The sequence below is a fragment of the Zootoca vivipara genome, chromosome 13, assembly GCF_965207765.1.
Source record: "Zootoca vivipara chromosome 13, rZooViv2.hap1.1, whole genome shotgun sequence".
NCBI classification, from domain to species: Eukaryota; Metazoa; Chordata; class Lepidosauria; order Squamata; family Lacertidae; genus Zootoca; species Zootoca vivipara.
Window position 1 is genome coordinate 50,484,294 of NC_142596.1, and position 15,890 is coordinate 50,500,183.

The following is a 15,890-nucleotide window of genomic DNA, read 5'->3' on the forward strand; positions in this document are numbered from 1 at the left end:
ATGGCTTATCAGAGGTCCAGAGGGGAGGAACACAAGAACAGGCCATTTCTGTGGTTGCTGCCCGTTTGTGGAATGCTCTTCCCAGGGAGGTTTATCTGGCACCTTCATTACATATATTTATGCACCAGGCAAAAATGTTCCTCTTCAACCAGGCCTTGAGCTGATTAAACATTCTATGGCCTTTTAAATGTGCCTGTGGAAGGGGAGCTTTTGGTTTGCTTTTGTTCTTGCTCTTATTATGTATCTTGTGTTCTCATCCTGTATTTTTGTGTTGTGAAATGCCCTGTGATTTTCGAATGAAGGGTGGTATATAATTTCAATAAATTATTATGATTATCAACTTTCTTCGTGTATTTGTCCACTAGTCTTAAAAGTGTCCAAGTTGGTGACAATCACTGCTTCCTGTGGGAACAAGGTTCATAGATTATGAGCTGCGTTAGGAAAGGCTTTCTTTTTAAAATTATGTGTGGCATGTAGAAAGTGGACAGAGGAAAAGGTTCTCTCCCTCTCTTGTAACACTAGAATTTGCAGATATTCAATGAAGCCGAATGCTGGAAGAATCAGAGCAAATAAAAGGACTTATTCACACTGCCAAAAGAATAAACTATGGAACTCGCTCCCACAGTGAGCAAGCAATGCCTACCAACTTGGATGGCTTTAAGAGGATTAGACAGATTCATGGAGAAGGCTGTCAATGGCTACAAGCCAGGATGGCTATGCTCTGCCTCCACTGCCAGAAGCTGTAAATGCTGCCAGATACCAGTTGCTGGAAATCACAGGAGGGGAGAGAGCTCTTGAACTCGGGTCCTGCTTACAGGCTTCCCAATGGGGCATCTAGTTGGCCACTGTGAGAACAGGATGCCGGACTAAATGGGCCACTGGCCTGATCCAGCAGGCTCTTCTTCTGTTATTAATTAAATTAAATTAATTGAAAACAGAAGGAATGGTAAGAAGCAAGGAAGTGAGATGGGTGGGTAGAGGGGCATTAAGTACTGTAAGATGGCTTTGGAGGCCATAGAGAAATACAGAGAACTCTGCACACTGAAGAAATCCATAATTTTTAATAAAGGTTATCACAGGCAAGACATTCTGAACATTCAACAGAGAGAGAGATGTTGCTGCTGTATCCTCTCACCTTCTACCTGGTCCTTTTAACTGGAGCTTCATGACAGGAAGAAGTCCCTCCATGACTTAGTACCAGAGAAGCAAAATTGTTGTTTTCCTGCGCTCATGTCAGGACAGGAACACACGGCGTTTTGGCAGATCACTTTCTTCTCACTCCCCATATCCAAGCCACCAAAATTGATTAGTGGTAACCCCATGCAATGCCAGTAGAGTATTGCTGCTTTCCCGTCATCTGTAGCAACTAGGAACCATTGGGCCCACTCCAACCTTGATGACCGGCCTTCTCCCCTCTCTCCAAACCAGAAGATGAAAGACAATTGTGTGGAAAGAGGGAGCATTGGTCACAGGCCTGAAAAGTTCCCCACTCTTGGGGTAAAGGTAAAGATAAAGGGCCCCTGACCATTAGGTCCAGTCGTGAACGACTCTGGGATTGCGGTGCTCATCTCGCTTTACTGGCCGAGGGAGCTGGTGTACAGCTTCCGGGTCATGTGGCCAGCATGACTAAGCCGCTTCTGGTGAACCAGGGCAGCACACGGAAACGCCGTTTACCCTCCCGCCGGAGCGGTACCTATGTAACTATTTGCACTTTGACATGCTTTCAAACTGCTAGGTTGGCAGGAGCAGGGACTGAGCAATGGGAGCTCACCCCGTCGCAGGGATTCGAACCGCCGACCTTCTGATCTGCAAGCCCTAGGCTCTGTGGTTTAGACCACAGTACCACCCGCATAGCCACTCTTGGGGTAGGCAACCTCAGGCCTGTGGGCCAGATGCAGTCCAATCGCCTTTTCAATCCGGCCCACAGACGGTCCGTTGATCAGTGTGTTTTTACATGAGTAGAATGTGTCCTTTTCTTTAAAATGCATCTCTGGATTATTTGTATGGCCTGCCTAGTGTTTTTACATGAGTAGAATGTGTGCTTATTATTTAAAATGCATCTCTGGGTTATTTGTGGGACATAGGAATTCGTTCATTTCCCCCCCCCCAAAAAAAAAATAGTCCGGCCCACCACATGGTCTGAGGGACGGTGGACCGGCCCACGGCTAGAAAAGGCTGCTGACCCCTGGGGTAGAGGCTACAAATTAGGGCCCTCTCTACCCCAGCCTGTTTGCAGGGCAGCCTCCCAGTCAGGCTTGTTGAGAGGCAGGATTACAATTCCTTTTCCTCTTAAAACATCTGTGAATCACCACATTTCAATATGGGTTTGCTAAACCTCTAGTGCTCTTCCCCAAATAAGTCCCTCAGTGTGTCCTCTGAACATCCCCATCTGAAGGAAAGGGAAGCAGGATGAGAACAAGCAGCTGATGAGCTGGACATGACACAAGTTCTATCTCGGCATGGGTGTTTTTCAAAAAAATGTATTGTTAAAAGTTGCATAACTGTACAGTGCAGCATCTTTGCATCGATAAGCATTACACTTTGTACAAATGGCACTTAAGAAAAAAAGTTATTTCAGAGGAAACATCTGTCAACTGATATCTCTCCATGTTCTAGTTTTAAATGAGTAAGCGGGGAAGGGGCACAGTCCAGGGGCAGAACAGTTGCTTTGAATGCATAAGGTCTCAGGTGTCTTCAGGTAGGTCTGGAAAGCACTCTTGCCTGAAACCCTGGGGTTCCCAGCTGGCTAATATCTATCCAACACCTTGTACTGTTTTGTGTGTTGTTAAAGCTGAACTGGGCTCTTAATGACCTCTAGATTTTATTTAGTTATTATAAACATTTTTATACCACCCTTCAATCATATTTCCTGGTTACTTCAAAGGGAAGAAGATCTGTTGCAATAGCTGGCAAATGAGGTCCACATCCTTCCAAAGATACTCATTGTTTCACAAAAACTCTGGACTTACAGCCCTCTGCCAACTAAAACCAACTCTGCAGCTTTCATCAAATGTACCACACAAAGCACGCACACAGTGTCTCATGTTTCTGATGCCGTGCGGGCTGCTTGTTTGTATGATTTCGCCAGATAATATCTCTCGGCAGATTCCTTCCTACTGGCTTGGAGTTTTAAGGGCTTCACCTCCTGGAAGTCTTGCATCAGTCTCTTTTGCAGGAGATGGCTCTCCCCTCCATCCCAGTACTTACAGAGCATGGTTCCTCCAGGTTTCAAAATGTGCTGAGCCAGATCCAAAAGAGACAAGCAGAGATGGATCAACTTATGATGATCTAGTTGCCGGATACCAGTAGCATTGGGTGCCATGTCACTCAGGATAACATCTGCCATCCCTTTAGGGAGCACTTCCTGGATTTTCTTTTGGGTCATTGGATCTGTGATGTCAGCGTGAGGTAAGAGGACTGCTCCTTCTAGAGGAAGAACATGAAGGAGGTCAACTCCAAGAACAAAGCCGATTGGGGCATCTGGATCTGGAAAACAGAAGTGTCAAACTAAGAAGGCAGTCTTTAAATGTGTAATCTATCCAGTGAAGTGTAATGGTTGAAGCGTCAGACTAGGACTTGGGAGAGACTAGGGATCAAATACCTCCTTCTCAACTTGCCTTAGGAAGTTTCATCGCATTCACTATCCACAACCTTCCTACACAGATGCTGACTAAGTACTGTCAGACTCACCCACGCCCAGCACAAGAAGCTATTCCAGCCCATAAACATTATTTTTAGCAAGCTATTTGAGAAGCAACCCTTTCTGTAAAGATCAATATTTCAGAAATCATCCTCATCTATCACTGTCTCGAATTGTCGTCAAGCCACTCAAGAGTCAGCCAGCAACAACATTTTCCGCTATCAGAGCACTTTTACTGACATTAATGAATTAAACCAAGTTCCTCCGAGACAACCCTCGCCTTCGTTTTCCAGAGGGAGAACGTAGGATAGTAAATGAATTCTCTGGCAAGGATGGAAACAGCATTTATAAAAGACAAGGGGGAGAAGGGGGAGCATTCCCGGCCAAGTATCGTGTGTTGCATTGTTTATTTAGCTAAAGATAGGTGGCTATAAATAGACAAGCAGTTGTAGGGCCATCATGGCATCTTATGGGAGCTTTCACAAGCACAAAACCAGACAAACAGAAAGACAGGTCCCTACTCCTCCAGAGCTTACAGGCTAAAACAAACTATGGGAAAGGACAACTAGAAACAAGGGTGGTGGAGGAAACAAGTAATGAATATATATTCATTTCATTTATAGCCTGCCTCTCTTCCAACATGGGACTTTAGGGGATATCCATGCATTGACCAGATCAGCAACATAAGGAGGGCCACAAGTCCTGAAGTAGACAAAATAAGTCCTACAACCTCATTTATTGGGGAAATATTTTCCAGTCTCCAAGGATTCAAAAGACACTGCTTGGACATAAAATCGCAAAACTATGAGGGTTAAATACTTGTGGCTTTATTTGAAAATGAAAGTCATAAAGCCAGGTGTCCACACTGTTGTGACGCATCTTCCCCACAGCAATTATAACTAAACGTGAAAATGAGTCACAGATTACAAGGCAGGTCAGCAGTGGCTCTGACCACCTGTAATTTTAATTCAGGAATGGGAAACCTCCAGTCTTTCAGGTGCTGCTCGACTCCAATACCCATCAACCCCAGACAGCATCACAATGATCAGAAGTCATGGGCATTGAAGTTCAGCAACCTCTGTAGAGCCACATGTGTTCTGCTCCTGTTTGAAATGCACTCACCAGAACCCGTCGCATTGACTCTCTGGACTGCAACCTGAGCCCAAGCCCCAGGGGCCGTGCCACAGTCTATCACACGCAGCCCAGGGCAAAGGATGCGGTATTTGTCATCTACTTCAAGCAGTTTGTAGACACTCCGGCAACGATAGTGCTCCTTCTTGGCCTTCTTCACATAAGGGTCACTGAAATGCCGCTCCAGCCAACGATGCTCTGCTCCCGTTTTGCTTTTCAGTAATTGTACAGTAGTGTGGATCCTCTGGTGCTGAAGCAAAAGATTTGACAATTTCCAGTATCTATCGGGGAGAGAAAGGCAAATTATTGTACTGCTCAATGGGCACACCCCATCTGATGACTATGGACCCTAATCTAGAATTTGGCACCTGATTGTCTGGATTATCAACACCCTTCCCAATTTCTGTTTCCAAAATAAATGCACTTCTGTAATCCAAACCCCCAATCCGCCATGCTGGAAGGGGTTTTCATGAGGACGAGGTGTCCTTATGCTCATCCCTAGCTGGATCCACTGGCCTCTGCCAGTAAGGAGCATCTTAGTGGCATAGGTGCCATCTATGCAGGGCTGGCAGGGCCCAGGACTCCCCCATTTTTCAATAAAGGGGTCTCTCCCCCCCCCCTTTGACATGGTGGCATGCACATACCATGGAGAATCTGCACAACACGTCAGTATTCCCCTGTGACATGCGTTGAGTGACGCAGGGGGGGAAGGCAGTGCGCCTGCCAGTGAGTCCATCCAAAAAGGTGGCAGAAGCTACTAGAGAAAGACTAGAAAATGAAAAGCTTTGGTGGGAGGGAGGGAGTGGAGCTGGGCTGGCACAGGACCCACTGAATTTTAATCTACTTCTTATCACCCTTCTACCCTGGCTGGTGCAAGTAGAAGGACTATGGATGTGACAATGGCTATGCCACCCCACAGTCGACCAGGGTGACTAGATTGCCTCCTAACTCTGCATATGATCAGGATGCAAGATTGCAATTTTCCCCCACCCACACATACAGAGAGAAACATGCCACTATTTCTTCCCAATTTACAGAAGAGAAGTGCAACTGACAAAGACTTGTCCAAGTCTGCTCAACATTCTGGTAACACAATGAACCCATAGCAGAGGAAAGACCAAAGCCAGGCTTCCTAGATTAAAGTCTGGCTCTTTCTGATCAGCCTCACACTGGTAGCATTATCACTGACTATTTTATGTGGAGTCCCAACACCCCCTGTGTATAAACTTCCTCATTACTACTGTTATATCAAGCTAACTTTTTCAGGTCAACATTCTGATAGTGTGGCGAGACGGAGTGTGTAATCCTGTATGCACAGGAGGTCCCGTAAATTTAGAAGCTGCACAACAATAGGGCTGCCATACGTCCAGAATTTCTCAGACATAGCTGGAATACTGCAGTCCCAATCCTACACAAGCAGCAGCTGAAGCTACTCCCAGGGATGGAGAAAGCTTTGGTTGTTGCCTTTCTGGAAGTTAAACTGGTCTTAAAGGTGCAGAAGCTTGTCAATTTGATAATAAGGCAGCTATAATTTCAGGTGGGGGGGTAGAATCCCCACCTTTTAACTCACATGATTCCTTTTAACACCACCAGTCTGAAGGGCCACATTCCCTCAGTCTTCCAGGAGCCACCTACTAAAGGTGGATCGCTGGGGTTTTGGGGAGTTGTAGTTCAGAACGTTTGGAGGGCACCAGGCTGGCGAAGTTTGGTTTAAATATTTATGGAGACTGCAGACAGCACCTTAAAGGGGAGAGGGCGGAGAGAGCTGATTTGATGCCTTTCCCCAAAACGGTCCCTTCTGCAACACAAACAAGCGCTATCCCAAAAAGCAAAGCTCAGTCGCTAGAGCATGAGACTCCTAATCTCGGGGTCGTGGGTTCGAACAAAAGATTCCTGCATCGCAGGGGGTTGTGCTAGATGACCCTGGGGGGGTCCCTTCTAACTCCCACAATCCTATGATCCTACGATTCACAGGGCGAATGTTTTTCACTCCACCATGTGCAAACCCAAGCAACAACTTCCCACACAAGCGGCCGACTAAGGCTTCTTTAGCCGCGTGAAGCTCCGGAGGAAGCGGGCGCTGAGGCTGCCCTCCCGGAGGCGTCAAGGGGAGGCGGGTCGCCGCCTGGCAACCCTTCGCCCGGCCGGCCGCCCTGAGCCGGTTCTCAGGATGCCGCTCCCCGGTCCCGTACTGGAAGAGAACCGCTCGCTGCTCTCGGCAGTCCGGCCCCGCTTCCCGCTGCTCACCGGCTCATGACTTCTCCCTCCACGAGGGCCGCTTCTTAGAGAGGGGGACGCATTTGGGGGTTGCACCAATCTGGGACGCTCCTTCAAGCGTCCCTCCGGGGAACGGCGCCTCATGCGCTGGGTTCCACCGCACATTGGCACCTGGGCTGAAAAAAAGTGTGTGAGAGAGAAACATACCGTACCTATCCTTCCTTTTTCTTCTCCTGAGCAGGCTCTTGCTCTTCCTCCTTAGCAAGCACCGCCTCGAGAAGGTCCTCGCCTATTCGCTGGGTTGCATTTTCCCGCCTTGCTGGAGAAGCTGCCACAGGGGTCTTTGGCCTGGTAGGAAAGGTTTTGTTTTAAAGGCTGCGATGTTCCACAATCCCCTCTTAGGGCAACAGCTTCTTTAGGGCAACCAATACGTCCTCGAAGTAGCTTCATATTATTTGGTAGTTGGGGGGGGAGCATTGTTTTGCTTATTGTTTGGCTTATTGTTTGTGCACCGCTAATGTTTTTTATTACTGATGGGGGGGCTTGTTTCTCCAATATGTTGCATGGCATCAGGTGTGCCAACTTGAATAAAATATTGGGGGGAGGTAAGCCCCACCCCCACATAATTTTCCACAACCACCCTGTGGGGTAGGTTAGGCTGAGAAACTGACCAAAAATCAGAGCTGGGTGGGGATTTGAACCCTAATCACCCAGTCCAGCACTTTGACAAGCATACCACATTGGCTTTAAGTGGGCTTCTGAAGAGCGGTGGCTTAAGTCCCACTGCACCTTCCACACGTGTTGTTAAATCTGCCACGGTAGCTGTTGTAATAAGCTTCATTGATTCTGAGCACACATTATCTGATACTGGACTCCTTGCCTTTGTAGAGCTTAAAGCATGCTGACAACAAAATTATTCACTCTGGTCCTGGTGGTGCAACCACAGCGAGTCTTGCTGGGCATGAAAAAACGTGGATTTGGGGCTGGGCTCTGGAACGGATTTGGAGGGAAGTTGCAGCCTGGCGAGACAGTTGAGCAGGCAGCAAAAAGGTAAGATTGAAATGACACCAGGCCAACACAGGTCTTCCTAGTGCCTGTATTAGATTGTTTATTCATTATAGGCATATTTTAAATATGACCGTATTTACAGAAAATGCAGACATTCAGTCATATAAACAATAACATTTAAAAATATACATTTAAATGTATAAAACAAACATTTATACCCTTATGTATTAAAATTCCTTCCTTCAGGGATACCCTGAGGAAATGAGGAAGATAATGGTGATGATGAGAGATGAATTTCTAGGCCTTATAGACAAAATAAAAACTGACAAATTGCTGGGTCCAGCTGGCATCAATCCAAGAATTGTCAAATAATTCAAATGTGGAATTGCTGAGCTTCAAACAAAAATATGCTACTTGTCAATAAGATCAGCCTCCATACCTGGAGACAGGGAAGCAGCCAGTGTAACAGCAATTTTCAAAAGGGGATCTGGGTGGATCCTGGAAGTTACAGGCTAGTTTAACATCTGTCCTGGGAAAATAGTGATAAGGATTGTTAAGGATAAAATAACCAAGCATATAGAGCAAGCATATCCAACGTAGATCGTGATCTACCAGTAGATCACTGGACATTTGTGCTAGATTGTGGTAGATCTCTCTGCCCCCCAGAAAAAGATTTGCCCCCCCCCAAAAAAAGCTCAACAACTTTGCCTGTCAATAGCAATGGGTAGATCACAGCCAGTATTTTTATAATGTGAGTAGATCAGTCTCTAGAAGCTCCTGCAGCCAATCGGAAGCCCCGTCAGACGTTCAGCTTCCAAAAATAGTTCACAAACCAGAACACTCCCAGGTTTGCAGCGTTTCGGAGCCAAAACATCTGAGAACTAAGCTGTTCGAAAACCAAGATACGACTGTCCTTGGATTTCCAAAAAAAACTTCAACAAGGTATCTTACCAAAGACTCCTGAGAATCTCCAACAGGTCTCATATTTTTAATTATGTTTATCCTGCTAGGTTGTTGAGCACTTTCCTACCTTTTCATGTAAAACACTTGCTGCTACAATTATATATAACTATATATACTGTTTTTACATAATTCAATATGTAACATTGGCACGTTTACCAGTACAAACTGGCAGCCATGGTTTGTTTCTCCTGCGCAAACCATGATTGATAAGTCAAAAACCAAACTTGCTTAAACAGAAACCAACCATAAGAGCTGGTTTGCACATCATACTTATTCAAGGCTCCTGTTTGCTGCTCCCAGCTTGACAAAAGAAAGAGGAGCTGTGGGACCAATTCAGCAACATGCGCCAGCTGTTCACAGGAAACCCATGGTTTAGGGCTTCATGTGAAGACGGCCGCTATGATGGAATTGTGTATCATGTCGCCTTCCCAGGAAATCAACTGCACTTGTCTGAAGTGCAAACAATGCCACTGTATATCATGTCAGATCCACTACCGGTACCCACCTTCCCAGGAAACCTATAGCACTTGCCTAACTTGGACTAAATGACTGTATGTTGCATTTAGGAAAGGGGGAAATTCCCTGCCTCAACACAATTTACTGCTGCTCATCTACTGGAGATAATAGCTCCATGTTCCCCTGCACTCATGTGCTGTGCTTGGTAAACTTTTCTTTCTTTCTTTCTTTCTTTCTTTCTTTCTTTCTTTAATCTTGCATCGGTTTTTTAAATCTTTCATCGGTTCCCGTTTTAATGTAGGGCTCCTTTTCTTCGTTGTGCAGGCCACATACAGTTCAAAGTGTGCTCTACTGACACCGTTGTGGCAGCAAACTCAGCCACAGTGGTGTAGTGCAGGCTTCCTTAACCTTGGCCCCCCCAGATGTTTTTGGCCTACAACTCCCATGATCCCTAGCTAGCAGGACCAATGGTCAGGGATGATGGGAATTGTATTCTCAAAACATCTGGCGGGCTGAGGTTGAGGAAGCTTGGTGTAGTGGTTAAGAGCGGTGGACTTGTAATCTGGTGAACCGGGTTCGCTTCCCTGCTCCTCCACATGCAGCTGCTGGGTGACCTTGGGCTAGTCACACTTCTCTGAAGTCTCTCAGCCTCACTCACCTCACAGAGTGTTTGTTGTGGGGGAGGAAGGGAAAGGAGATAGTTAGCCGCTTTGAGACTCCTTAAGGGGAGTGAAAGGCGGGATATCAAGTCCAAATTCCTCTTCTTCTTCTTCTTCTGCCTAATTGCCGCAGTGTACATGGCAAAGCTTTCGCTCCATTGTGGGGAAAATGCCTTCTTTTAGAGGCTGCCACCACATGTTCCAGGAAGGTTTTCTAAAACCAGCGAAAACATTAAATCAAAGGGGTAATTCTGAAAAATGGAAGCTATTGGTGAGGTGCCAGAGTGAGGCTGAAAACCCTACTCAGGGTTCTCATTATCCTTGATGGGGAGTGACGGCCAGAAATATCCAACAGCACACATTACTCATAGCTAAAGACAGGTCTAATTAACAGCATCAGCTAAACATCCACAGGCTTTCAGAGTATTAGCAATTCTCTCTCAGTTGGAAGAATAATAGGGGAGCTGAGAAACAGCCATCTGCCAGCATCAGGTACAAAGTGAAGAGTTTAAGCTGCAATTAATGCCTGCTTCCAAAGTATGGGCAACAGAGTGATAGAGACCCACTGGCATGGGCAGAAGGCAAGAGCACATGAATCTAAAGCTCACACCAGGCTTTCCCATATAATGCCAAATGGCATCTGAAGCAACTCTTAAGTATGCTTACAGTAGCTGGCTTTGTTGTACCGTATTAGCCTGAATATAAGCCACACTTCCCCCCCCCCGAATTCCAACAGGGAAAAGTTAAAAGTACGGCTTAAATTCACGACTTTACACCGCCAAAGCAGTGTGGCTCCCCCAGGAAGCAGCCTGGGAGTGCGGGGAGGCTGCCGGCAAAGCTGCACGGCTGGCTCCCAGCACTACCGCCTCCTGGCATTACCTCCCCAAGCCTGCGCCTACCGTTCAGGGCGGTAGTGGCGGGAGGCAGGCGCACAGCACACTTGAAACCGAGCGCCAGCACCAGCTTGGAGAGCAGGGCACCGAGCACCTGGATGGGGGGGGGGGCAGTCGGCGCTGGCTTGGGGAGCTAGTGCCTGGAGTGCCAGGAGGCAGTAGTGCCTGCAGGCGGGCGCACAGCGCACTCAGAACTGGGCACCCTCTTCTACCCCATTCAGGGCGGTAGTCCCAGGAGGCGGCCCGCAACCGCAAATAAGCCTTTAAAATTCAAGGTGCGGCTTATTTGCGGGTGCAGCTTATATTCGGGCCCATACAGTATATTGGAGGTGGTATAATCAGGTAATCCAGGCCAAATGCCCCACTGTTTTGCAATGAGATCTGTGTCATTATTGTTGGGGAAGTCTCTTTTTTTCTGGAAAACAGAAGCATCAATTAGCTCATGCACTCTTACTGCAAAATTAACCTTGCTCATTATATTCAGGGAGCTACAGGAAGAGTGTGGACTGATGGTGGACACCTTGCAGAAGATGGGACAGATAACTTTTGAGTTTGTGGGCAACACTGAGCTGATGGAAGTCCATATTTTCCGCACTGACAGTTTTCAAGGAGACCCCACGGAAAGCGATGGTAGGAATGTGGTTGGGAGTGGAAGAGTCATAGGAATACTTGCCCTTTTAATTCCTTTCTACCGTTCCCCAATCTTACAAGCATGAAGTGCTGGAACCTTCAGATAAAGAATTCCACCCACCCACCGCTAGGGTTACTGGGGACACAGGATGGTTTCATCTTTCCATCACCCAAACAGCTCACGTAATTATTTGGGCTAGAACTTGTGAGGAGTAAGGCTGCATCGTGCATTACATGAGCACACCTTTTGTTGCAGACTGTGTAGTGTGGGAGGAGTGGCTACAAACCATCATAACTTTGTTCTGTCTCCGCTGTCAGAGGCAGTAAATGCTTCTGAATTCCAGTTGGTGGAAACCACAGGAGGGAGGGGGGGCTTTCTAGAGGCCAACCAACTTGAACACCAGGATCCGCTATCTTGTAGAAAGTGGTTTGAGAGAGATATAGCATGTCCCCTGGTATGTGCATACAATTTCCCTTTGTTTTGTCTTTTGTTTCTGGTGAAACAGTTTTTTTTAATCAATCCACAAACTTGGCAGACATGGGGTGAATGCAGAAACCAAAAATAATTTAAAGAAGATGATCTGTTTTGGTCCTTAATCATTTTCCCCTTGTGTGCATGTTCCTGCTTCCCTTCAGAAATGCGTCCACAATGGTTTGACCTGGACCAGGTGCCTTTCAAGAACATGTGGCCAGATGATATCTACTGGTTTCCTCTTCTGCTCCAGAAGAAGAAGTTCCTTGGCTACTTTAAGTTCCAGGGGCAGGACACTATCTTAGAATACACCCTGAAAGAAGTGGAGAAGATATAACAGCAATCCAAGGATGTTAAACACTTCATGGCTGAGATGTGAACCATTGGCCATATTGACTGAGAACCAAGCAGTTAAGAACTTGACACGAATGACCCTTTCCATCAGCTCCATGGCGAAGGAAACAACTCTCTCCCGCAAGTGTGAGGCTAGCAACAAAGCAGGGCAGCTGCTCTCTTGCAGGAGACAAAGGGCAACACTTCTTAGGCATCCATAACTGCCAACTGTCCCTATTTCAACACATAGGCCAACAATTTCACTTTGCAGCAAAAGCCGGGTTAGTGCTTTCTTTAAATAGTGTTGTCTTTCTGTGTTATGTTTAGGATCCAGCTCCTCCATTCTTGAGTAGATGTTAAACTGGTTACACATTAGAGGCTTAGCTTTTTTCTCCTTCCTGGTGGTGGTTATGGACAGAAGCTGCACATCCCAAAGGCGACCACTTCTATGGAGAAGTTTTGTTGACAGGAATGGCAAGCAGGAGAGAGACTAGTGAGTCGCTTCAGGGCATGAGACATCGTTTCCAGGTGTAGTTTGTGTTAAAAATAAAAGTCCAAACATACTGTTTTTCTCAATGTGGTCAACTGGAGGATTCCAAAACACTTACTAGCAGTGCATAAAAGACACCCAGCCTTCTCCCACTCTTAGCGTCTAGTATTCACCAGCATCTTGCCTCTCAACATGCAGGGATGTATATATTCTAATAGCAATCCCAGTTTTATATGGTAATCTGCATAGAACCAAAATGGTGCCATCCACATGCAAAGAGGAATCTACCGGTATTTGCAGGCTTGGGGGGGGGGGGGCGTCTCCCAGCATTTGTAGAAGAGCAGGCTTTAGGAAAGAAAATCTAAGAGGGCAAACAGCCCAAGGCAGATCCCTCTTATCATAACTAAAAGCCAGTGAGAATACTTCAGTCTTAAAGTGCCCTTTTATTTCTTCTGTTTTAAATGTCTGTCATTTAATTTCCTCAGTTCTGAGTGTTCATTGCTCCACACACAGCCAAGAAATAACCTGTCACACATCAAGAGGCTTGAGTAACCAAGCACTCTGACACCATCTCAAAGACGAATAATAAATTGGCAACTGAAATAAACTTTATTTTTTTTATATACAAGTCTCATACATCATTCACAAACACACATTTTCGTAACATTTGATAGATTATTTATTTTTTGGATAGTCATAAAATCTGTAAACATTTCTTTTAGTTTATCAGCTGTAGTAAGACGTTCTCCAATTCCTGCAGTTTGATAAAGTGCTTTATTTTTAAAAAACAAAACAAAAAACACTATGCAAAGTGAGAAGGAGACATGAAGTTTGCAAATTTCAAAAATACTGGGAAGAAAAGCACCCCTTATCAACTGGTGGTTTCTAAAGGGAAGGGGAGAGGTTAAAGAGTTGAGAGTTTGCCAGTTGTTCCACCTGGCATTCAGAGTTTTGCCGTTGAAATATAACTTCCCTTTAAGGCTTAAGACATTTACACACTGCAGAGCTATTCTCATTTCTTACATGGATGTGGCTTCCTCAAAAGAGTGAACATATAAAAAACTGCTCTCCAAGTAAAAAGGTAAAGGTAAAGGGACCCCTGACCATTAGGTCCAGTCGTGACCGACTCTGGGGTTGCGCGCTCATCTTGCATTATTGGCCGAGGGAGCCGGCGTATAGCTTCCAGGTCATGTGGGCAGCATGACAAAGCCGCTTCTGGCAAACCAGAATAGCACATGGAAACGCCGTTTACCTTCCCGCTGTAGCGATTCCTATTTATCTACTTGCATTTTGACGTGCTTTCGAACTGCTACGGTAGGTTGGCAGGAGCTGGGACCAAGCAACAGGAGCTCACCCCGTCACAGGGATTCGAACCGCCGACCTTCTGATCAGCAAGCCCTAGGCTCAGTGGTTTAACCCACAGCGCCACTTGGGTCCCAAGTAGAGACTAGATTTTTTGTCCAACAAGAGCAACCTCTTGGACTATCAGTTTTATGCAGCTGTCCTTTGACTAGGCAAAGCTGGAGGAAAACTAAAACCACATTAAAGGTGTTTGTCTCAGTCACCCATTAATGCCATAAAGTTATGTGCACATGAATGAGTAAACCACACTGATTTGGGTGGGGTTTACGTCAGAGTAAACATGTACGTTCAGAGCCATGCACTCCTGTGCTCACTGGGAAGCAAGTCCCACGAAGTCCAAAAGCGACTTTTGTATAAAATGGAATACAAGAAGAAGCTGGCTTTGCGGATGCTGCAAAAAAATCCATTTCATGTGGCGCATGCACAATTAAGCCAGTTTGGTCCTCCTGAAGAAGGCAAAGCCCCCTAGTGGAAGGCACCATTGCCAGCTTATGCCTGCCCTCTTTTGTTATCAACAAACAAAACAAAACCTTGCTGGCTGCTCAAACTTGAAGAAATAAGATTAATACTTTTAATTTGCATTATAAACTCTTTCAAAAATATACTATTTTAACATATAAAAGAAAAGGCAGATCAGTTTTTCTGCAAAAAAAAGGTAGAAATGTGCACTTCGCAGGCCTCCAGGCTGGTTTGCAGCCCGAGTCCCCCTAGGCAGCGTGCTTAAACCAGGCATGACCAACCTTGTGCCCTTTGGATGTTTTGGAGAACAGCTCCTGCCAGCCCCAGCCAGCACAAGTAGCCCTTAACTAATCGGCAAGGGGGAAGCCCCAAGGCCTACCTGAGCCATCGGTTTGGTCCTAAGCAGGTGAAATATCCCGACACCAGAGTTGGGCACTGATGAGGTCCTTGTGCTGGTCAGAGCTATTCCCTGAATCGGGGAGGGGCCTGCAGCTTCTGATAGCTATTTAAAAGAGGAGAAACTAGGAGGTTTCCCCTGGGGGGGGGCAAGGAAAGGAGGGAAGTCTGGAGAAAAGGCTCCTAATCCCTCCAGCCACAAAAGGCAAAACATGTGCTTCAAAAACTAACAGACCTATATTTACATTGAGGCAGGTGTACTGTTAAGGCACATGTAGATTTGTTTTAAAATATGGTCCCAAGAACGCAAAGAAGCCTGTGGAGAGGGAGCCAGGACCTCCCTCCTTTTATATATTTTATCTCTCAAACACACACATCCCTCAACGAAGGCAGATCTATCACAAAAAGTCACAACAGAATGTCCACCCGCAGTATGAATCTGGTTCTACAATTTGCAAGATTACAGACCAGCCAATCCAACCATGTTTCACCCACTAGTTCAATCCCTCCCCCTCCTCCCAAATGCTACAGTGGGGCAGCCTGCTTTTTAGTCTCGTAATTTAAAAAAAAAAACCACAGCACAATACCATTAACCTGGCTACATGTTTATCCTTTGCCTTCCCTCACCTGCTAAGCACTGTGGGAAGTTAAGGGGAAGTTATCCTGGTGACATCATAGACACCATTCCTGCTGCAAATTTGGGGGGGCGGGGCGTTGTTTTTCCAGAGCCTGACCCTGGAGAGGAGGAGGTCCCTTTCAATGTCAAAGTTAAGATCCATCT

The 15,890-nt window shown here is 46.2% G+C and overlaps 2 protein-coding genes across 2 annotated transcripts; one reads left to right on the top strand and one right to left on the bottom strand.

Annotated features, from left to right (window-relative positions):
• Nucleotides 1–1,037: 1,037 nt before the first annotated feature.
• MRM2 (mitochondrial rRNA methyltransferase 2) lies at nucleotides 1,038–7,157 on the bottom strand. The gene is made up of 3 exons (XM_035130974.3): nucleotides 7,019–7,157; nucleotides 4,763–5,052; nucleotides 1,038–3,486 (listed from the first exon to the last, which is right to left on the bottom strand). Exons 1-3 carry the CDS (start codon nucleotides 7,024–7,026, stop codon nucleotides 3,041–3,043), a joined length of 744 nt encoding a protein of 247 aa, XP_034986865.3. The 5' UTR covers nucleotides 7,027–7,157; the 3' UTR covers nucleotides 1,038–3,040.
• NUDT1 (nudix hydrolase 1) lies at nucleotides 7,151–12,965 on the top strand. Its single transcript, XM_035130975.3, has 4 exons — nucleotides 7,151–7,339; nucleotides 7,877–8,038; nucleotides 11,452–11,597; nucleotides 12,234–12,965. The coding sequence occupies exons 2-4, from the start codon at nucleotides 7,887–7,889 to the stop codon at nucleotides 12,404–12,406; spliced, it is 471 nt and encodes a 156-aa protein (XP_034986866.1). The 5' UTR covers nucleotides 7,151–7,339; nucleotides 7,877–7,886; the 3' UTR covers nucleotides 12,407–12,965.
• Nucleotides 12,966–15,890: the final 2,925 nt, after the last annotated feature.